Source organism: Dermochelys coriacea, chromosome 11 (assembly GCF_009764565.3).
Source record: "Dermochelys coriacea isolate rDerCor1 chromosome 11, rDerCor1.pri.v4, whole genome shotgun sequence".
In the NCBI taxonomy this organism is placed as follows: Eukaryota; Metazoa; Chordata; order Testudines; family Dermochelyidae; genus Dermochelys; species Dermochelys coriacea.
The window spans coordinates 48,250,575-48,270,887 of NC_050078.2; the positions used below are offsets into that span (position 1 = coordinate 48,250,575).

At 40.0% G+C, this 20,313-nt stretch overlaps 1 protein-coding gene across 5 annotated transcripts in view; it reads right to left on the bottom strand.

Moving 5' to 3' along the window:
• PDE1A (phosphodiesterase 1A) overlaps nt 1-20,074 on the bottom strand; it is a 257,819-nt gene extending 237,745 nt beyond the window's left edge. For all 5 annotated transcript variants that reach the window (XM_038422535.2, XM_038422538.2, XM_043505441.1 and 2 more), the window contains exon 1: nt 19,465-20,074. In XM_038422535.2, coding sequence (XP_038278463.1) covers nt 19,465-19,568 — 104 coding nt within the window. In that variant the 5' untranslated portion in view covers nt 19,569-20,074. The remainder of the gene's footprint in view (nt 1-19,464) is intronic.
• Nucleotides 20,075-20,313: the final 239 nt, after the last annotated feature.

The window sequence follows — 20,313 nt, forward strand, 5'->3', positions numbered from 1 at the left end:
CAAGAACTCATGGAAGACTAAGAAGGACAAACATAGTACCTAACCTTTAAAAGGGGAACGAAAGAGAACCCTGGAAGTATAGATTGGTCAGCTTACCTTTAGTACCTTAATAACAAATTATTAAACAATCAAGTTGTAAGCATGTAGAGGATAATAAGATTATAAATAATAGCCAGTATAGATTTGTCAAGAACAAATCATGCCAAACGCACCTGATTCCCTTTTTGACAGGGTTACTGTCCTAATGGATGTGTAGGAAGCAGTAGATATGATGTATCTTGATTTTAGGAAAGGCTTTTGACACAGCCCCATGTGACATTCTCATAAGCAAGCTAGGGAAATGTGGTCTAGATGAATTTACTATAAGGTGGGCACAAGTAGGACAGTACTCAAAGTAAGTAACAATGATTTGCTGTCAACCTGGTAGGACATATCTAGTGAAGTCCTGCAGGGGTCAGTCTTGCTACTATTCAATATTTTCATGATAATGGAGTGGAAACTATGCTTATAAGATCTGAAGTTGTCACTGAGCTAGGAGGAGTTTCAAGCACTTTGGAGGACAGGATTAGAATTCAAAATAACCTTGACCAATTGGAGGATTGGTCTGAAATCAACAAGATGAAATTCAATACAGACAAGTGCAAAGTACAACACTTAATAAGGGGAAAAAGTCAAATGAACAACTACAAAATAGGAAACAGCTGGCTAGATGGTAGTACTATTGAAAAGGATCTGGAGGTTATAGTGAATCACAAATTGATACAAGTCAACAATATGATGCAGTTGCAAAAAAGGCTAAAGAAGTGTGTATTATGAGGTATAAAATGTAAGACAGAAGAGGTAATTGTCCTGCTGTATTCGGCACTGGTGACGCCGCAGCTGGAGTATTGTGTCCAAACCTGGGCACCATTCTTTAGGAAAGAAGTGGACAAACTGAGAACATCCAGAACAAAGCAACAAAAATGATAAACAGTTCAGAAAACCTGACCTATGTGGAGAGATTACAATAACTGGGCACATTTAGTATGGAGAAAAAGACAACTGCTATTGGGTCCGTCCTCGGTCTTCAAATATATTAAGGGCTGTTATAAAGAAGACTGAGATCAATTGTTCTCCATGTCCACCGAAGGTAGGACAAAGAAGTAATGGGCATAAACTGCAGCAGCAGAGATTTAGTTTAGATATTAGAAAACACTTTCTAATTTAAGAAGTGCAGTTAAACTATGGATTCGGCTTCCAAGGGAGATTGTGGAATACCCATCGCAGGAGATTTTTTACGAACAGGTTAGACAAACACCAGGTTCACTTGGTCATGCCTCAGCAGAGGGGGCTGGACCTGATGACTTTAAGGTTTCTTCGACCCTACATTTCTATGCTCACCATAACAGTATAATTACACCATTTCAGGGCTTTAGAACTACTTGACATTTCCCCTGACATAGTACATGGACATGAAAAGACAATGTGTAGGATGTGTCTTACTTGAGTGCTGTTAGGATACAGATATTCAGGCCTGTCTGCAAAGGCTTATACTTTAAGAATTTAGGTATATGCTTATCATTTAGCTAGTTAGAGAGGTGTAAAAGAAAGAATCAAAATCACTGTCTGCCTGCATAAGGCCTTTTCTCACTATGACAGTCTGAGGCCCTGTGCTTACGCTAAGGCCTATGGCTAAGCAGCAGAGGCAGCCATAAGCTGGGAAGCGAATGGTCAGATCCACACATTCCAAACTGGTCACACTGAAATAAGGTGCTATTGGGCTATTAGGAATACAATCCTGTCCTGTTAATGCCTATCACCTCCAGAGAAAGAGAAGTGCCTAGACGATGTAAAAGGAAACTTAGTTTGATAGCATCCTGTCTGGCAAGAATGCTGGCATGTGAAATCCTCATTTCTTTGTTGTTCTATCACTGTAGGCCCCATTTCCCTATTGTTTGTCTGTATAATCTCTGTCTGGTTCTGTGATTGTTTGTCTGCTGTATAATTAATTTTGCTGTGTGTAAACTAATTAAGGTGGTGGGATATAATTGGTTAAATAATCATGTTACACTATGTTAGAATTGGTTAGTTAAATTTCAGTAAAATGATTGGTTAAGGTATAGCTAAGCCGAATTCAAGTTTTACTATATAGTCTGCAGTCAATCAGGAACTAAGGGGGGGGAATGGGAATAGGGGTGGGGTAATTGGAATCATGTTTTGCTAAGGGGGAGGAATGGGAACAGGGACACAGGCAAGGTTCTGTGGTGTCAGAGCTGGGAAGGGGGACACTAAGGAAGGAAATTGGAATCATGCTTGCTGGAAGTTCACCCCAATAAACATTGAATTGTTTGCACCTTTGGACTTCGGGTATCGTTGCTCTCTGTTCATGCGAGAAGGACCAGGGAAGTGAACGGGTGAAGGAATAAGACCCCTAACAAGCGCAATGAGGTTGTATCGTGAAAATGAGAATTTGGTCCTAAGGGTAGGAAATATGATGGAACAGTCAGACGGTAATAATTGAAAATTCAAAATAACACTTTGCCCAAAAATAAATTTTCCCTTTATCAAGGCAAAATTGTTTTTAAAACCCTTTGTCTTATCAGGAGAGCCTATCCAAGCTCATTTAAGACACAAGTGATTGAAAATAAGGTTTCCTCCCATTTCTGGTTTTTTAGTTACAGATATCTAGCAGAGCTCAAAGAAAAACATTTTTGTGTTTTTGACTAAAAATCAGGAGGCATTATAAAGACTGCAGTGATGCCAGAAAGGGCTGCAGGAAAGAATAGGACAGCAGTATGATCCAGCAGATAAAGTGTAAGACTGAGAGTAAGGAGACCTGATTTCTAATAGTAGTTCTACCACTGACCTGCTCTGTGATCTTGTGCAAGTTATTTCATTTCTGTGCGTCACTTCCCCATCTGTAAAGTGGAGGGTAATTATATTTTCTCACTTTTGTAAAGTGCTTTGAGAGATACAGATGAAAAATTTGATGTAAATAGAAATTACTAAAAATAAATGAATGGCAAACTGGGATAACATCACTCATGTGGGCCGGGTTCCCCATTAACTCATCTAGTGACAGGACTAGGGCCTAAAAGGTAGATCCACTGAATGGCAATAATCCCAAGTCACACACGTGCTCAGAAGCAATTTCTTACGGGTGCCAGTTAGTGCTCCCATGTTGTTTCTAACTGCAGCCAAAATGAGCTCAGAAAAGTGCAAAATTATTTCCTTTCTTTGAAAAGAGACTCCAAGAAATTAGTTGAAATCTCCCCCTACCAGCTGAGCGGCCTAATGATAAAGAAGAATGGAACCAACATCAGTCCCAACAGAAATTGGAAAATTAAGATGTAATCCATGTGGCCAAACAATCACAACAGGCAGTGACCAATAAAACCAAACCAAATTCTAGCACATTCATAATATCTTCATACAATAAACTTGTAAAATCTGGTTCTGATCTCACTTTTACCCAGATATAACTTGATAGCCTTCAGTTACAATGGCCTAAAGGAGACCAGAACCACGTAATCAGTGCTTTTAACATTAAGATTTAATTAAATTATGTACTTGATGCAGACATTAGTAGATGTGGTTCTATAGCCTAGGTTATGCAAAACTAGATAATGCTAGTGGTGCCTTTAGGCCTTAAAATTATAGTTTCTCTCATTTAAAACAGCTTTTTACTCATGTCAGCAAGGGTGTTGCTCACAGGTGATGGTTTACTGAAGCAATAAATAGAACACCGGATTGTAGTAATCAGATCTCTCAAGTGCAGTCTCATGAAGTTTGACATCATCAGCTTCACTAGACTGTGTCATAAGATCCTAGCAGAGCAAAGCTATTAGAGTGCATGTGGATTAAATTAATGCAGTTGACTAAACCTCTGAAAAGAGCACACAGCCAGGCCATGAAACATTTTTGCTGATACACATAATTACTTTACACAGGCAGCATCTTGAGGGATTCATTAACTAATACTCAAAAGTGATGCATCATGTAGCTGTTTCTGTGCTCACTTAGAAAGCTGGCAGCAGCCCCACACATGGTAGTCTGCCAATTTCAGCAGGGCATAGGTACCCCCTAAAGATGGATTTAATATAGCCTGCATAATGTAGAAAAATTACACTTCTGTGCCAAGGGGATTCTCTTGATAGTGAGCATTATCAAATAATGGAAACATGCTTCATTATGAGAGATCTCATCTGTTGTCATTTGTGGGCATTACACCATTGTCATAAACCTTTAATACTGTATTTTTCCAGTCTATTTCAGCAGTGAAGACATTGCATGTGAAGATGGAAAGTTGCATCTCATTAGTTGGCATGATCGTATTATGCCAAGGCTTTAAAACTTCACTTTTTCCTTCAAGGTCCCCTTCATTGAAGCTGAAGCCATAAAATGCAGAAGTTTAGTTTTTTTAACCTTTCCTTGGTAAAGCAAACCTATGAATTTTGCATCCGATGAAGTGAGCTGTAGCTCACGAAAGCTTATGCTCTAATAAATTTGTTAGTCTCTAAGGTGCCACAAGTACTCCTTTTCTTTTTGCGAATACAGACTAACACGGCTGCTACTCTGAAACCTATGAATTTTGAGAACACAGTTCATTTCTTGGTGAAAACATAGTGTGACAAAGCTCTGTCCTTTTCTCCGTGGGTCCCACGTTTCCTGGCGGATTTCACTAGCCTCAGAGGCTCCCTGTGACCCTGCATGTAACCCTTCTCTCTCTAGAGACAAAGGTCACAATCTACTGAGCCATTTTCATCATAAGCCAGCGAGGGAGGTGAGGAGAAGTTATCCTTCCTTGCACAGTCTCTGTTGTCTCCCAGTCTCAGTGATTAATCAGGGGGCAAAGGTTGGGGGGAGCCCGGGCCCACTCTCTACTCCGGGCTCCAGCTCAGGGACCCTAATAGTATCAGCTATGGTAGCTGACCTTTTAGAAACATGACATGTACAATTCCCTGGGCTACTTCCCCGGGCTACTTCCCCCACAGCAGCCCTCACTTCCTCAAGCTCCACTTCACCCTTACCTCAGGGTCTCCTTCCTTGTTCCTGATATGGTGTGCACTACTCGGCCTCTCCAACAGTGCAACTACCTCCCACAGCCCCTGACATGCACACCCACCTGACTAACTGGGAGGCTTTTAATTAATTAGTTTCAGCCAGCCCCTGATTGGGACATCTGAAGCCAAACAACCTAACCTTCTCCCTGCCTTCTGGAAAGGGCTTAATTGGCTCCAGGTGTCTTAATTGACTTGGAACAGCTGCCATTTCACTTAACCTGGTACCAGGGATTTGTTTAGCCTGGAGCTAATATATCTATCTATCTCCCACTACTTTTCTATAGCCATCTGGCCTTGCCCCATAACAATAGGAAACATAGAAAACTATGCATAAAGTATCAAATTCCATAAGCAACACTGGGTCCCAAGATTTTGGCCAGATAACAGCATGATTTAAGGACTGCAACTTCTCGAGTCCTCATCTTACAAGGAAAAGGGAAGGTGCTCTTTTTTGTGCTGAAGAAGACATTCTGAGTTAACATTCCATGCCAGAAGGTCTTTGCAGAGATTTGTAGGAGATGGCATACAGTCAGCCAGTCATTCAACTAATACTTGTTGCTTTGGTCTTTGGCTGCAATATTTATCAAATACAGTATGCCAAGTACATACTAACAGAGATTGAAGCTGTCAAAGGGATTCTTTGACACTACTACTTTCACCATGTGCTAGGGGATGTGGTTCCTGCACTCATGTAACATTGATTGTGCATTAGCTTAAACAGGACACATACAAACAATACAATGGCACAGTATGATAAAGAACAGAGAATGAAATTTGCAATTCCTTGGCTTTCTGAAGTGAAGATCTTCTGTAGCAGAATATTAGAACACACACAGAGTAATGTTTTATTTTCCCATACTTTGCACCTTGTTTAATTATGTCCAGGTAGTAACAGTGAGAATGAGAAGCTATGAGTGTGGATATGATCCCTTCTCCATGAGCAACTCATTCTAAGTATGATACTTAGATGTACCAAGATGCAAGATCCTGAGTAACAGTGTGTATAAATACACACACACACAAAAGTTTGTTGCTGTTTGTTGTGAATGAGTAAACAATCATATTCTGTGAGGTATACGCTCCATGAAGAATGAATTAACATGAAAGGAAGTTCTATGCAATGTTAGAAGGTAAAATATAGACTTGCGGTAGAACTAAACAGGAGTACAATAGGAAAAGATAGGTTTTCCTAGCTCTAGTTAAGATGTACATGACGCAGGCTGAGTATGACCCAAGGGAGTAAGAAAATATAGAAACAGGTGGCAGGAAAGGCTCAGATTGATCATACAGGATGTACCCACCTGAGCCTAACAAACTATAACTTCAGTTTTCTAGAAGGAGGCAACATAAAAACCCTTAAACATGTTTGTTGTTATCTAATTTAAGCAGTCTCTAATAGCATGGGTACAGACAGGTCTCCAGTTAAATTATATACACACACACTTTCAGTCAGGTGCCTGTCCCCTCCCCTCAAAAAAAAACCAAGGCAGGCCAAGGTTTGGCATCTATCTTTTATATGCAAAACTTAATCTCATATCTTCTATAAATGCCATCATAGCAAGCACTGAAACATTTCAACTAGACTTACAAATCTTTATTATTAATGCTTAAAAAGCATGAATTGACTAGGGATGACACTGATCTCAGTTTTCCCAAAAAGTTTAGAGGGGTTTGGACACAGGTTTTGAAGTAGGATATTACAGAGATAAAAGCTAGTCCGAAAGTTTGGATTTAGCTACAAACTTCCCTAAGGGTGTTCTAATATTTTGGCTAGGCTAGGGCCCTATCTACAGAGCAGACAAGCAGCTGTTTCTCTGTTAGCCTCCAAACACCACCCTCCTTTTCCCCTCATCTGCCATGTGGGCATACCACTGTCCCCACTAGCCCATGTGCCATTTACATCTTTACACAGTATGTAGTGAGGAGAAGGGTCCCTATTCATGCCCCATGGCATGCCAAAGGATATAACCAAAGCTAGAAGTAACATATTCGTAGCCAAAGAATGTGCATGTATTGGTGGGAGGGGAGGGTTACAAACTCAGAATTAGGTGTTTTGGTCCTGCGCCCTCTCTGTCTGGCATCTATTGAAATTTAATTTCTGATTTACTGGCTTCAGGTTTATTACCAAATCTTTTCCTACCTACTATGCTAAAGTTTGTCTGACATAACTCACCCAATAAATTAATTGTATGAGTTGCTCACAGTTTTATTTGTTACAAAGCCAGGAAGCTAATTATGCAAGTTCAGAAGCATATGGAGCCCAAACATATTAACCCTTTCATGCAAGAATTCATATGCATTATATTCATTTGTGTTGTTGGCAGCATAGAGAAGTTCCAGGATTTAAATGAACACAATCACTTTTCAATGTGCAATTCACATTAACTACAAATGATTCAAAACAAATTATTTTAACTAATACTATCTAATAACTTCCAGTTTATTAGGGAAAACAGTTGCACCTATCACTGATCTGAATAAATGCATACTTTATAAAAAGTCTCATTGTGGCATGTAACCAACAGATTTTTTCAAAAGGGTATTTTTAGAAAGGGCAATTAATATTAAAATCAGTGTTTAGAATTCATTAGAAAGGAGATGGAATTCAAAGGCGAGCTGTTTCTCACAAATAGTGCAATCGATCTACCCATAAAGTGGGTACTTAGGTTGCACAAAAGGTTAAGTATGAAACATTCCAAACATTTTAAAATGCACCTAAGTCAGAAAATAGCTGTAGCCACTTCTAAGTTACATTTCCCACTTATTTTCTACCATACACTTTATTTACAGTTTTACTTCCTGAGATGGCCTCAGGAGATGACTAGCTTGTTTCCATGAAGGTCTCAGATGACAGAAGTTATAGAGTCTTATTACAGCATATTTCAGTGCAACACAAACAATATGATAGAGGACAGTCTAAAGAAGCAAATATATACCCCAAAGGTAAGTGCTCTTGCTCAGCAGTGTATGTCCAGCACCTGCCTCTTAACTGTGCTTGTATCCAAATCAGGAACTCCACAGAAAAAGAACATTAGTTCTTACGGCACAGCCCCCCAAAATAATCAGTATATTGTATCTTATGTATATAAGCTTAGTAGTCTCATTCTAATCCCTATTTTCTCAAAATAAACAAATTAATAGTGTCTGCTCAATAGGCTTAGAAGTGAAATAAAAAGGGGGCTGCTAGTTATGACAGAGGTGTCTATTTGCAGCACTGTGTTGGGAAAGGCACTTTGTTATGCTTGATTCCAAGCACTGCTAATAGGTCCTGCACCCACTGACAGTGAAGTCAATGACAAAGCTCACAATGTGTAGGATCAAACCCTTAGTCTCCTCATCCAACGTTTCTCTGAATTTGAACGATTTTTGAGTTAAGGCATGGGTCAGCTCGATAGCCCAGGAGTCTGGTCTCCCATTTTACCAGAGAACAGGAATGGTGGCAGAGGAAACTTTACATAATGCCTCAACAAAAGATGAAGCACCTCCAGGGGTAGAGAGAGGCATTCAAATCTCTGTGGCCTATCCAATCCTTGCTCTATCTGCGGAGACTGACCAGGGTGATAGAGCTGATGTTAATTACTTTCCAACAGAAAACAACACTTTCCATGGGAAAATGTTGTGTAGGAAAATAATTCCCATCTCTGCAGCTCCCCTACTCCTCAACAACCTGCCTATTGGGATGCCTCAGAGCTGGGGCTACAAGGCTACTTGGCTTTTGGGCAGCTCAGAAGGGTGGACTGCCCTGGAGCCAGAGCTCACAGTCCCTCAGCAGTCTGGAAGCCCTGGCTCTCAAGCTCCAGGCTCCCCACACATCAGGCTGCCAGAGCCCTAGACACCTTGGGGAGCCTCAAAAACATGTTAAACAGATCAAAACAATTTGTCATTTTAATTTTTTCAAAAAAAGATTTTGGGATTCTGCTGGAAATTTCAGAATTTGGATTATTTGTCTCGTTTCAGAAGGATTTTCGTGTCTCAAATTTCAGAATTGCCTGTGGAATGGGAATTTCAGTTTTCACACAGGTCTAGTGGAGTTCAGTGGGGTGGCACATATTGTGATTTGGTTATCTGTGCACTAAGATCTGAACAGATGCCGCTAACAGGTGAAAGATTCCAAAACTCTCTAAAGGGGTGAACACTTGCAACTCCCAACTCCATCTGAGATCAATGGCAGAGATCAGGGTGGTTGCCCCACAGCTGTCTCAATTTAGAATATGCTCTGTATTTCCTAACCCAGACTATTCACATACAGCTACAGTATGAAGGAAGAAGAGTCATACAGTCATCAGTCCTTTTTATAAAAGCAATTTAAAAATAGAGAGGTGAGAGAACATTTCACTAAGGAAACAAACCATTCAAAACAAAGAGATGAAACACAATACACAATTGTGCAGGAAAAGTAATGTTTGATACGGATTCCTCTATTAGCTCCGCAGAATGAAACAACAGTAAGACTTACAATGGCTTCACCTCCTTTGAATTCTCACACGCCATGAAGTATTTCAATACAGTGTATGAACAAGAAAAGAAAAGTAAATACTGCATTGCAGTCTATTTCTTAGTGTCTTCTGGCATAAATCACTCCAGCAGTGAAACGTTCCAATGTAACGGCCTCCAAACACACTATATATCAGGAAAATTCATACCAATGAAATGTCCAAGTAATATTTATAGAGGCTACTTGTTTTCCTGGGGGCACCAAAAGTCTGCATATAGGTTGGGTCAAATAAACGGCAGTCAATGTCAAATGGAGCAGGAGGACTTACATAGGAGAAAATCCTTCTTTAGATCTCTGCCTGTTAAAGAACACTGCACCAAAGAACACATGTATTATGCTTGGATGGTCGCTATTGTGCTAGACCTGAAAATCTAGCATGTCTCAACAAGTTTCACTAGAAATAAGCAAGCTTCCACTGCTGAAAAGAGTCATTCAACAAACAACAAAACTGGCCCCAAAATGTATTGGATGGATTATATTCAACCAGCGCTACTGCTGTTCTCTTTTCACGGATAGCACTGACAAGATACTGAGAAGAGTCAAGCCAATTGCTTCATATTGTGATTATGAACACTTCTATACAGAGGGTGTAATCAACTCTATACATAAGGCATGAGCTACAACCCATTCACGTCTTTGGTTCCTTTATTTATATCGCTTCCTGGCGGGGGAGAGATGGTCATATGTTGTGAAATTATCGTGGGGAAGAGTGCGTTTTGAGAGGATGTTTATATAGATCCATTAGTCCAGACAGTTACTTCAGAAACAGTAGCCTGATGCTTAATTTTCTGGTCTCCAATAAGCAATATTTAAAGATATACTGGCAAAGTTGAGAGATCTGAAATTAGACCAACTTGCCCAATCTTACATCATTGGGCTTTTTAAAAAACATCCCTTTAAAGACTGGAGATAGAAATGCCCCCTCAAGCATTTATTAGTTTAGAGTCCAAACAACAAGAACAACCCAGCTACTTTCTTTTTCCACTAGCTTTCCTGACCCTGGGTTGTTCTGAACTCAGTGATATTTGCAATCCTGTAGGTGAAGTCAGGATTGCCCTTTCTTTTGTATCAGCTAATGCAACAAATATTCCTGGAAGTTGTGCAGTGTTTTCAGGAATTACACCACAGTTGACTGGTTTACACTATGATTCTAAACCCAAGTATTATTATCTCTGTTTCACAAATGTGGAAACCAAATCAGATGTGTCAAATGCCTTCCCTGAGGCCACACAGGGTATGTCTACACAGCCTGTGGGAACACACGTCCCAGCCTGGGTCAACAGACCTCACACTTTAAAAATAGCTGTGTAAAGAGAGATTTGAAGTTGCAGCTCGGACTCTGATGCCTAGGGAGTTGGGTGGGCTTCAGAGCCTGAGCCACAACTTCAAAGCACTGTCTACACAGTTATTTCTACAGCACTATCGCAAGCCCCACTCACCCAAGTCTGTCCACACGGGTGGGGAGGCTCGCCGCCATAGGCTGTATACACATACCTCTAGTGAGTCAGTGTCAGAGTCTAGATTAAGCCTCAGGATTGTCTGGCTTCCAGTGGTAGAGTATCAGGCAGTGAGTATTCTTCATTGTATTCAGAAAGAATGAAAATTCTCGTGGCATCCACAGAAACAACATAGCAGTTTAGGTGACCAACTACTTGACTTACACACTGTATAATTTGGTTTACAGGCCAAAATTCCTAAAGGTGCTTCAGTTTTATCTTTAAGAGTCAGTTCATTGAGAATTACTCTGTTCTATTAGATGCTAAATCCTGGATGCAGCCCTAGTCATTTGGTGATCATTATTGAACAGCAGCTGCAATTGAAATAGTGCAGCCAGCTTTACATTCTTCCTGCCTACCAGAGCTGATGTCAGCAATAAGCTGGGCTGGATGGAAGTAGTAATAGGAGCACGGCTAACTCGCAGTTCACTTTTAAAGCCTACGTTGAATATTACACCACAGTCTATGGTCATAAACCCAGTTTTGATAAATCTGAGATTAGGCCTCTGTTTAGGGGTGCACTCAACTTAGAGAGCCCCTTGCGTCAGTGCATAATTTCACTGCATCCTGGGCTGCAGCACTTCCTGCAGGCCGCATGCCTCTCGCCAGGTCTTCCATGGCTCAGCCCTGTGGCCAAGTCACCTAAAGTTTAAACCCTGGGCTACTCAGAGTTCCAAATGATGTAAACAAAACATCCTTCATCCCTCCTGAGCTCCACTCACAGTTCTCTGTCACTCTTAGCAGAGGACTGACACCCCCCCCCCCCAGGCTTTGCCCCACAGGGAGTCCTAATGCAACAGCAACTGGCATTCCACCCCTGCTGGGCTTTTTCTTTTAGTCCCTGTTTCTTGTATGCCCTGTCTTGTATGCCTAAACTGCTCCCTGTGGGTCTCTTTTACTCCCTGTTCCCTTTTTGAACAAAACGCCCAGGACTGCCTCTCTGGATCCCTGACCCCTTGCTCCAGGGACCCATCACAGGATGTAACACTATTTCTGTGGCTCAGCTCATCAGTGACAGCCAGACCCAAACAGCTGGGCTTCTCTCAAGACACCCACCAGTTCTCCTCTCTGAGCCAACAACCAGAGGTTCACTATCATCCCTCTTCCCCTAGTCCCTCTCGGTTTTTCTTCTGGGCTCCCACAGTTATCTCAAAGCCCTAACTCAGGGCTCTTCCCATACAGGAGTCTGCACTTCATCCTGGAGATTCCCACACAAGCCTTCCCCAACAACAGAACTCTCCTCATCCTGGGATTCCTCTTCCTATCTGATCAGCTTCCTACTTGTACAAGTCAGCTGCTCCCCAGCTATTTGGCTAAAGAGCCTCCACCTGGAGTACCTACGTGCTCCCAGGTGTAGTTTACAGGGCTGTCATGGGCTAGTTAGGCCTTGATTCTCCCTGGCAGCCTCTCCTTCATATAAATGATTTCAAAGTCTGTTTTAATTATAACTTCAATTGGATACCCAAAACATTTAGGTAGTTAATCATTTGCATTTCTCTAAGTCTATCTGCTCTGTATAAATTGGATTGTTTCAGGAGCAGCTGTAAAGCAAGAATTATTGCTATAGAATATTCTGACATAATCAGCTGTTTTAGCACTAATTAGTGGTGGTGGAGGATGAATGGATTACCTAAAACTTATCTAACCCCTGAAAATGATCCTCTACATTATACTTCATAAAAAAACTATTGAAAAATATCAAGCATTTTCCAAACAAATTAAATTTCCTAGCATGATATCCCCTCCTGCACCCAAACTCCCTCCCAGAAAGAAACTAATGTAACAGCTGTTCTAAGGTAAGAAGTAGGTTATTTTGAATTAACTATTTTCTACATGTTTTAAGCCTGAAATGTAACCACAGAATAGATTTCTGTTAATTAAAAGGCAAGTTTAGTATAGCGTTAATAGCCTTGATGCCATAATTGTGATCATTTTGTTTTAAATTAGGAAAAAGACTTGTATACAGGGGCCCCACAACCCAAGTATGTAAATTGCATTCTACAGCTCTCTGTAGTAGAGTTACCGCCAGAAACAGAGGCTTCTTATACAAGGAAGGTTAATGTGAATTCTAGACAATGGCTTTTGGGGAAATGCAGTTTAATAACTAAGTGACCATTTTGTTGTAGAGATTTTATCGACTAAAGTAAAGAATGTGGTTTTACCAAAGGAATTGTATATTAAAGGGTTTGTATTAAACAGTCTGCAGCACCCGAAAGTTACGTTGAGGGGGAAGGGTCATATGAAGAGGGAGAATATGTGTAATCCCTTCCTACATAAAGGGCAGAGTTACACAGACAAGGAAACATCTTTTAGTAGAGTTTAGAAACTGCTAAATCTAATGTGGAAGCAAGTAGAAGTCTGAGCTTAGCAGAAAACTGTAGGTCATTGATTTTATTGCTCGTTTGTATTATAAATTAGTTGTCCACTCTTTACATTAAAGTAATATTTTAGACATTTGTTCTTTTTAATAATTTTGAAATAAAAAGACAACTTTAAATACAATCCTTCCATATATCTTCAAGAAAATATCCCTTACAATATCTCACTTTGCTTACGCACTATGGTCCAGTAATACATAAAATCTGGAATGATGTGACCTATATATATAGCCCTGCAACTGACATTCCTAGGTATAGAATAGGAAAGTTAGATCCTAACTCTGCAGTTTTACAACCTATTTCAATAGAGTTCTTCACACAATCCATCCACCCATTGTAGATTGTAGGACTCCATCTTAACCTATCCATCAAAATCAGTCTTGACTTGTGGCAAGACTGAATGTGAACTGGAACATGTAACTATGCCTCCTGTACATTACAATAGGTGAATTGTTTTTCTAATTGCAAAAGAATATTATTGTCATAATACGACTAAGCCAGGACTCCAGTCCCTCTACAGTGCTAACATGGTTATGCAACTGAAGTACTAAAACATCTACGGTGACTGAACAATAATAAAAAAAAATCATGTTTGTAGGTTACAAAGCTATCCACATAAAAAGGTTTGCTTAACCAACAGACACAGCAACATTTTATTTAACCTTCAGAAATCAAAAGAACAAGTTCATGATTTATAATGGAAAAATCTCTCACTGTAACTACAGACTTAATGGGATGTATATCATTCTAGGTACATTATTATAAAATGTCCTCAATTTTTCTGTTCAGGTCAAACATTATATTTGACATGTAACAGGTTTAATTTTACTTCAATTCCATTTAGCTTTAGTTCAAATGAAGACTAGAGACTACTTAATTATGTTTTTGATTTTCCTTTAAAGGGGTTTTTTTTACATTAAAAAAGAAGCAGCAACTTAGATTGCTACCAAAGTTGTATCCCATTTACCAATACTGTAGATAGTTACACATTAAATGAGATTTTTCTATAGCTAGGTATTTTTATCATGTCCATCCACCTTCCAGACCATCATCTTTCTTCTGTTTATGACATTACATTGTTTGCTACAGTAATAATTGCAGTAGCAGTTGTCTAGACTTTCCTGAACTTTCTTCGATCAAACATGTGGAGCAGAAGGAAAAAAGGAAGCCAACAAATTTAAGCACCAAATGCACTATAAAGTAAAAATGTGTACAGAAAACTAAGAAAAACAAAGGAGAGATGACTGGGTTTATTTATTAGGTATGATACGAGAAAGTTTCCTATAGTTTTTCAACCAGAAGTTATGGGTTTGATACTAGAATCATTGGGTAAAGTTCTATAGCCTTTATAGGAGGTCAGTCAAGGTGAAAAGACTGGTCCCTTCTAGTCTTAAAAATGTATGACTAATCTATTCTCCTTTAAAAATGTTCTCCCCTGGTAATTAACCAAAAACTGAGGAAGGCAACTGTATATATTCTTTTAAATGTTTCCATCAACTAATGACTGAAGATTCACCCCTGCACTGATGCCAGCACTAGCAGAGGGAAGACCGCTTGCGCCTCCCCATTTAGGGCCTATAGGGGCCAATTCGGCCTTTGGTACAAACTAAGGCAAGCCCTTGCTTTCACTTTGTATCCATGCTGTAACAGTTTGTATGAACCCCTGCAGGAGTACAGAATCACTAGATTGCAGGACTAACCTGACCACACCTCCTCCCACTCCCAACACAACCAAGCCCACCCCTATTGCACAATTGGCACTAAGATGAAAAGGGTGTTCCTACAACAGAGTTATTTCCCGCCAGGGCTTATGCCTGTCCAATGGCCCCGTGTGCCAGCTAAGCTAGCACAAGAGGGCCTTTGGGCAGTGATGAACATGGCCCACTTCCTCCTTCTAAAACAATTACAGGCTGCATAATATAAATAATTCTAGTTAGATATGAACCCTAACCATACCCTTGAATCCAATCCCTCCCAAACTTTCAGATTCCACAGTTCTAGCACAATGAAGAGAGGCAAAATATACCAATATGAAAGATCAATTCTTTTTTCAAGTATGAGCTTCCAGTTCTTTGAGTGGAACTTGCTCCTAGCACTCAGATATAGGGGATTAAATGATGCTTGTATAAAACTGCAGTTCAGACTGTATGACTGTATGCAGTTCAGGGCTATATGAGCTCTACCAGCAGCATCAGAGACTTCTCCTACTATTCCCTTAAGTGCAGTTTGTGTAAGGAGTGAATAATTAGGCTGTCATTTATTATTTGTTTTATTAGTTGAGATACCAGCTTATTTTGTCTTCTCCCTGAAGTACCAACACATTTGGAGTTCACACTTCGAATACTAAAAGTGTCTTAATTCAAGGAACAGCAACTCAGGTCAAGACACTCCTATTCCAGGAAGGTGGTAGTGTGAATCCTCTGTCACCTATGAACTCGGAATTGAGTATTATGCAATCATTCATTTCGGGCAAATCTGGTCCTCTTCTCCATGGCAACAAAAGGCCAGCCCCTTGCTAGCAGTTTCCATGCACAAGCAATGCAGATGGATTTGGGGTTGCCAGGCGGGGGTGCACACCCGCTGCACAGCCTGCAGATCAGGTCCCTGGTGACTCCAGGGCCACATGGATCATATGGAGATGGGGCATGGCCAAAGGTTTCAATGCTGTTAAATCTCCAGGACTCCACCACAGAAGAAGTGTATTAGGGCAATAGGGTTGCTACAGTCTACAAAGCCATTCCATTCCCTGTAAGGGAAAAAAACTCTTTTTGTCCCACCACATCCATAATGCCCAAACCAATTATTCTGGTTGGATTCTGGGCTGATGACTTACGTTAATACTTAGTCAAACAATAACGTTTGCCGATACTTGCAAAATATTGTTGTGCAGAGGACCCTCCACTGATAATCAAAAGGCATATGGTTTCAGACTGAACTAAGGTGTTTCATCTTGAAATAATCTGCAGAACTAAATATATAATGCTTATATTTGAAATGTTGACAGAAAAGAAAAACAAACCAGTTATGCATACAGATGCAGCATGCAGCTATTAAACACAACCTAGCTCATTAGTATTGAAATTAAATACAACAAAAAAAACCTCATATGAAACTCAAAGATCAATTTGAGCCAGTTTGCAGGCCAGAGAAATCCTCATTGTCAAGGTTCCTTCCCCACTCTGAACTCTAGGGTACAAATGTGGGGACCTGCATGAAAACCCCCTAAACTTACTTTTACCAGCTTAGGTTAAAACTTCCCCAAGGTACAAACTATTTTACCTTTTGCCCTTGGACTTCCACTGCCACCACCAAACGTTTAATTGGTTCCTGGGAAAGAGTTGTTTGGAAACGTCTTTCCCCCCAAAATCCTCACCAAAACCTTGCACCCCCCTGCCTGGGGAAGGCTTGATAAAAATCCTCACCAATTTGCATAGGTGACCACAGACCCAAACCCTTGGATCTTAAGAACAATGAAAAAAGCATTCAATTTCTTACAAGAAGAATTTTAATATAAGAAAAGGTAAAAAGAATCACCTCTGTAAAATCAGGATGGTAAATACCTTACAGGGTAATTAGATTCAAAACATAGAGAATCCCTCTAGGCTAACCTTAAGTTACAAAAAGACACAAAGAGAGGAATATCCATTCTATTCAGCACAGCTTATTTCCTCAGCCATTTAAAGAAATCATAATCTAATGCATATCTAGCTAGATTACTTACTAAATTCTAAGACTCTATTCCTGTTCTGTCCCTGGCAAAAGCATCACACAGACAGACCCAGACCCTTTGTTTCTCCCCCCTCCAGCTTTGAAAGTCTCTTATCTCCTCATTGGTCATTGTGGTCAGGTGCCAGCGAGGTTATCCTAGCTTCTTAACCCTTTACAGGTGCAAGGGTTTTTCCTCTGGCCAGGAGGGATTTAAAGGTGTTTACCTTCCCTTTATATTTATGACATCTCCTCACAAGTGACAATGAAAGCCTTATTGAAACCACAGTTTTAAACTGATGAAACTAAGATAGAGTCATGGGCTTTCTTGAGCTCCCGGGGTAAAATTCTGTTCTGGACTCACAAGCATAGCTCCCATCGCCTTCAATGAGAACCCTTCATGGACAACTAATGGTGGAATTTGACTTAAGGAAAATGAACATAACTCTAAACAGACACCATCTTGTACTGCACCTATGAGAAGTCAATTCCCCTTGCTGAGTAGTAATTAATTTATAAATAGAGATTCTTCTTCAGAAACACAATACATGTTGCAGTCCTGCCCCACTCACCCTATCCCTGGAAAAAAACACACTTGTTTTAATACCACTGTGTGCACATTGCAATCAGTCCCTTTCCTCACTATTTCCCGCTTTGAATAAATATGGTCTTTAAAACCATAACATAAAACAATTAACATTTTAGACTCACTTCATCCAATATTCTTTGTAATATTCACAATCTCACAATGAAATCATAGGAAAGGCTGAGGAAAGTGCTCACCTATCTGTCAAAATAATATTTTTTCATTTTAGAATAAATGTTTTAGCTTTAACAAGTCCTATAAGAGGAACAATGTTCATGGGGTTGGCTCCTACTTACAATATGGGCATATTGTGATTTTCAGATTCTTTTGAGTTTGATAAGCCTCAAACTCCTTGCACTGCTTTACATACTCTCAAAGACATTAACCTTATTGCTTCGATATGCAGTATAGCGTGAGGATGTTTTTATTACATTAACTAGTTATCATAATAAAACTGACCCGATTTACTAATTAGAGACAGTTGAAAGAAAAAGTTTTATTCTAGGAGGCTAGTAATTGCAGAGAACCTTACAAATACTAAGTCAACTGAGAGTCTACACCAATAGAAGTCCCTATAATGCTTGGTAGTGGTCTCCTGTGATAGAAACTCCATCAGGTGAGATGTGGCACAAAAAATGGCTGAAACAGCTCTACCACTAGGGCACTCGCTGGAGCTCACAGGAGCCAGCACTTCCCAAAAGCATGTAGAGTTAGACAGAGTGACCAAAGAATTCAGTGCATGTAATCAACGGTCTTTGCCAGCTGGTTTCCTAAAGCGCCCTGACCACAACTTAAAGCTGTCTTCCACTGAAGGAAGACTGCAAACAAGCAGGTAGTAAAAACACTCCCTCCCACACTCAGAATGAATCCCCACCCTGGACACAGGAGAACCAGGCTGGCATAGGTAATTTATACCTTTCTGTACTGACTCTAGTGCATCTAATCCGCTAAATGGTGTAATGTAGTAAAGATTTTAAATTAAAATCAGTAATGTTCCTTCTGCTATTTACACACTAGATAGCATTTCAAACCTCCCCATCCAAAGGCTAATGCTGTTCCCTTGCTCCCAAAACACTGAAGAGGGGAACGGTTATTTAAGTAACATACATATCTGACAGCCATTCTAAATAAACTATTGAAAGTTTTGTGGCTTTAGGAACACACTGGCTAATGGATTTAGTCTTCAGCATTTAAATTGCCTGCATGTTGTAGATGTTATGTTAGTGACTGTATAAGCCTCTGAGTGTTTAAAAAAAGAAATCTATGCAAGACAGGAATCATACAGCATCCCTATGAATATCGAAGACCCTCTCAATATAGGCTAATCCACCTGCACACCCAAGCAGTGTGAATTACAGGTAACTTGAGTACCTCAGACAGCTATATACTTACCTAAATGTACCACCATTTCCAGGGGAACAAGTACCAGCTCCAAAGGGAACCATTTCTAACAATGATATATCTCTAGAAATGCTGATTCTGAAGATAGTACATGCAAAATAATGTCACAGCGCAGTGGGTAAACCGATACAAGAGGTTACCTGCATTTGGATTTGGGCAACAGTTATTTTACTGCTCATGTGTCTCTTAAACAAGGTGACTGAATCTAATATCTACCATATATTTTAAAAAGTCATCTCATTCTGATATTAAATACTAGTAACAGCTTATAAAATAATTCTCCCTGTATTGATTAGTTACATTCAAAAGCAACAGATCCGTCCCAAGAAACAGCACAAAAACAAGGAGAGGATCTACTCACATTCCTTTGAGCCGTTGCCACATTTTCTCAGTGTGTCCTCCTATCTGGTACTTTAAAGAGGTGCCTTCCAGTTCCCGGGCTGTTTCAGTAGCTCTAGACCCCATGGTAATTGTCCTACAGCAATTCAGTTACAGTCAGGCTCAGCAGCAAATAAAAGCATTCCTTAGTCCACTACAAACGTCAGAGGATCCACACGTTATACAGTAGCAGCTCTCATCTATCAAAACATTTCAGAATTACAAAGCTAAGGAAAGCTTCTGGCTGAATTGCTATTCACTTTGATAGACAAATCCACTCTCTTTCTCCCCCTAAGCATACAGCACTATAAACAGCTTCTCTGACCTCACAAGTCTACTCCATACATGTGAGCCAGCTACTATACTACTCACTGACTGACTGCTCAAGCTCTATCCCCATGCACTTCATTTGTTGTAGGTATATGCACTGAAGCACAAAATCTTCCTTAAAATGTATTAGAATTTATTGCCATGCAGGAGAAATGTAAATGACTTTAGCAGTCCAGAAATAATTTTTTTTTTTTTTTTTTGCTGCTGTGCAGGTCGGAAAAGCAGGCTGCAATAGGAAAGCAGATGGTAGAAGCCAATATCAGCTGCACCACCGTAAGAAATGAATGCCTGCTTAAATGCCAGAGCTTTTGTCTCTTTAGATGATCCTGAAATGGTCTTCAAGGAATAAATATCTACCAGCCTTTTAACAACATAACTGAGCAAACATTAAGTTGGGACTCTAAGACATGTATAAATCCCTTCAGAAGAGTAATCAGAGAGCTCTACAGGTTGTTATTGAAGGAATATGCTGTAATCATGACTATTCACCTTCTCCTAGCAA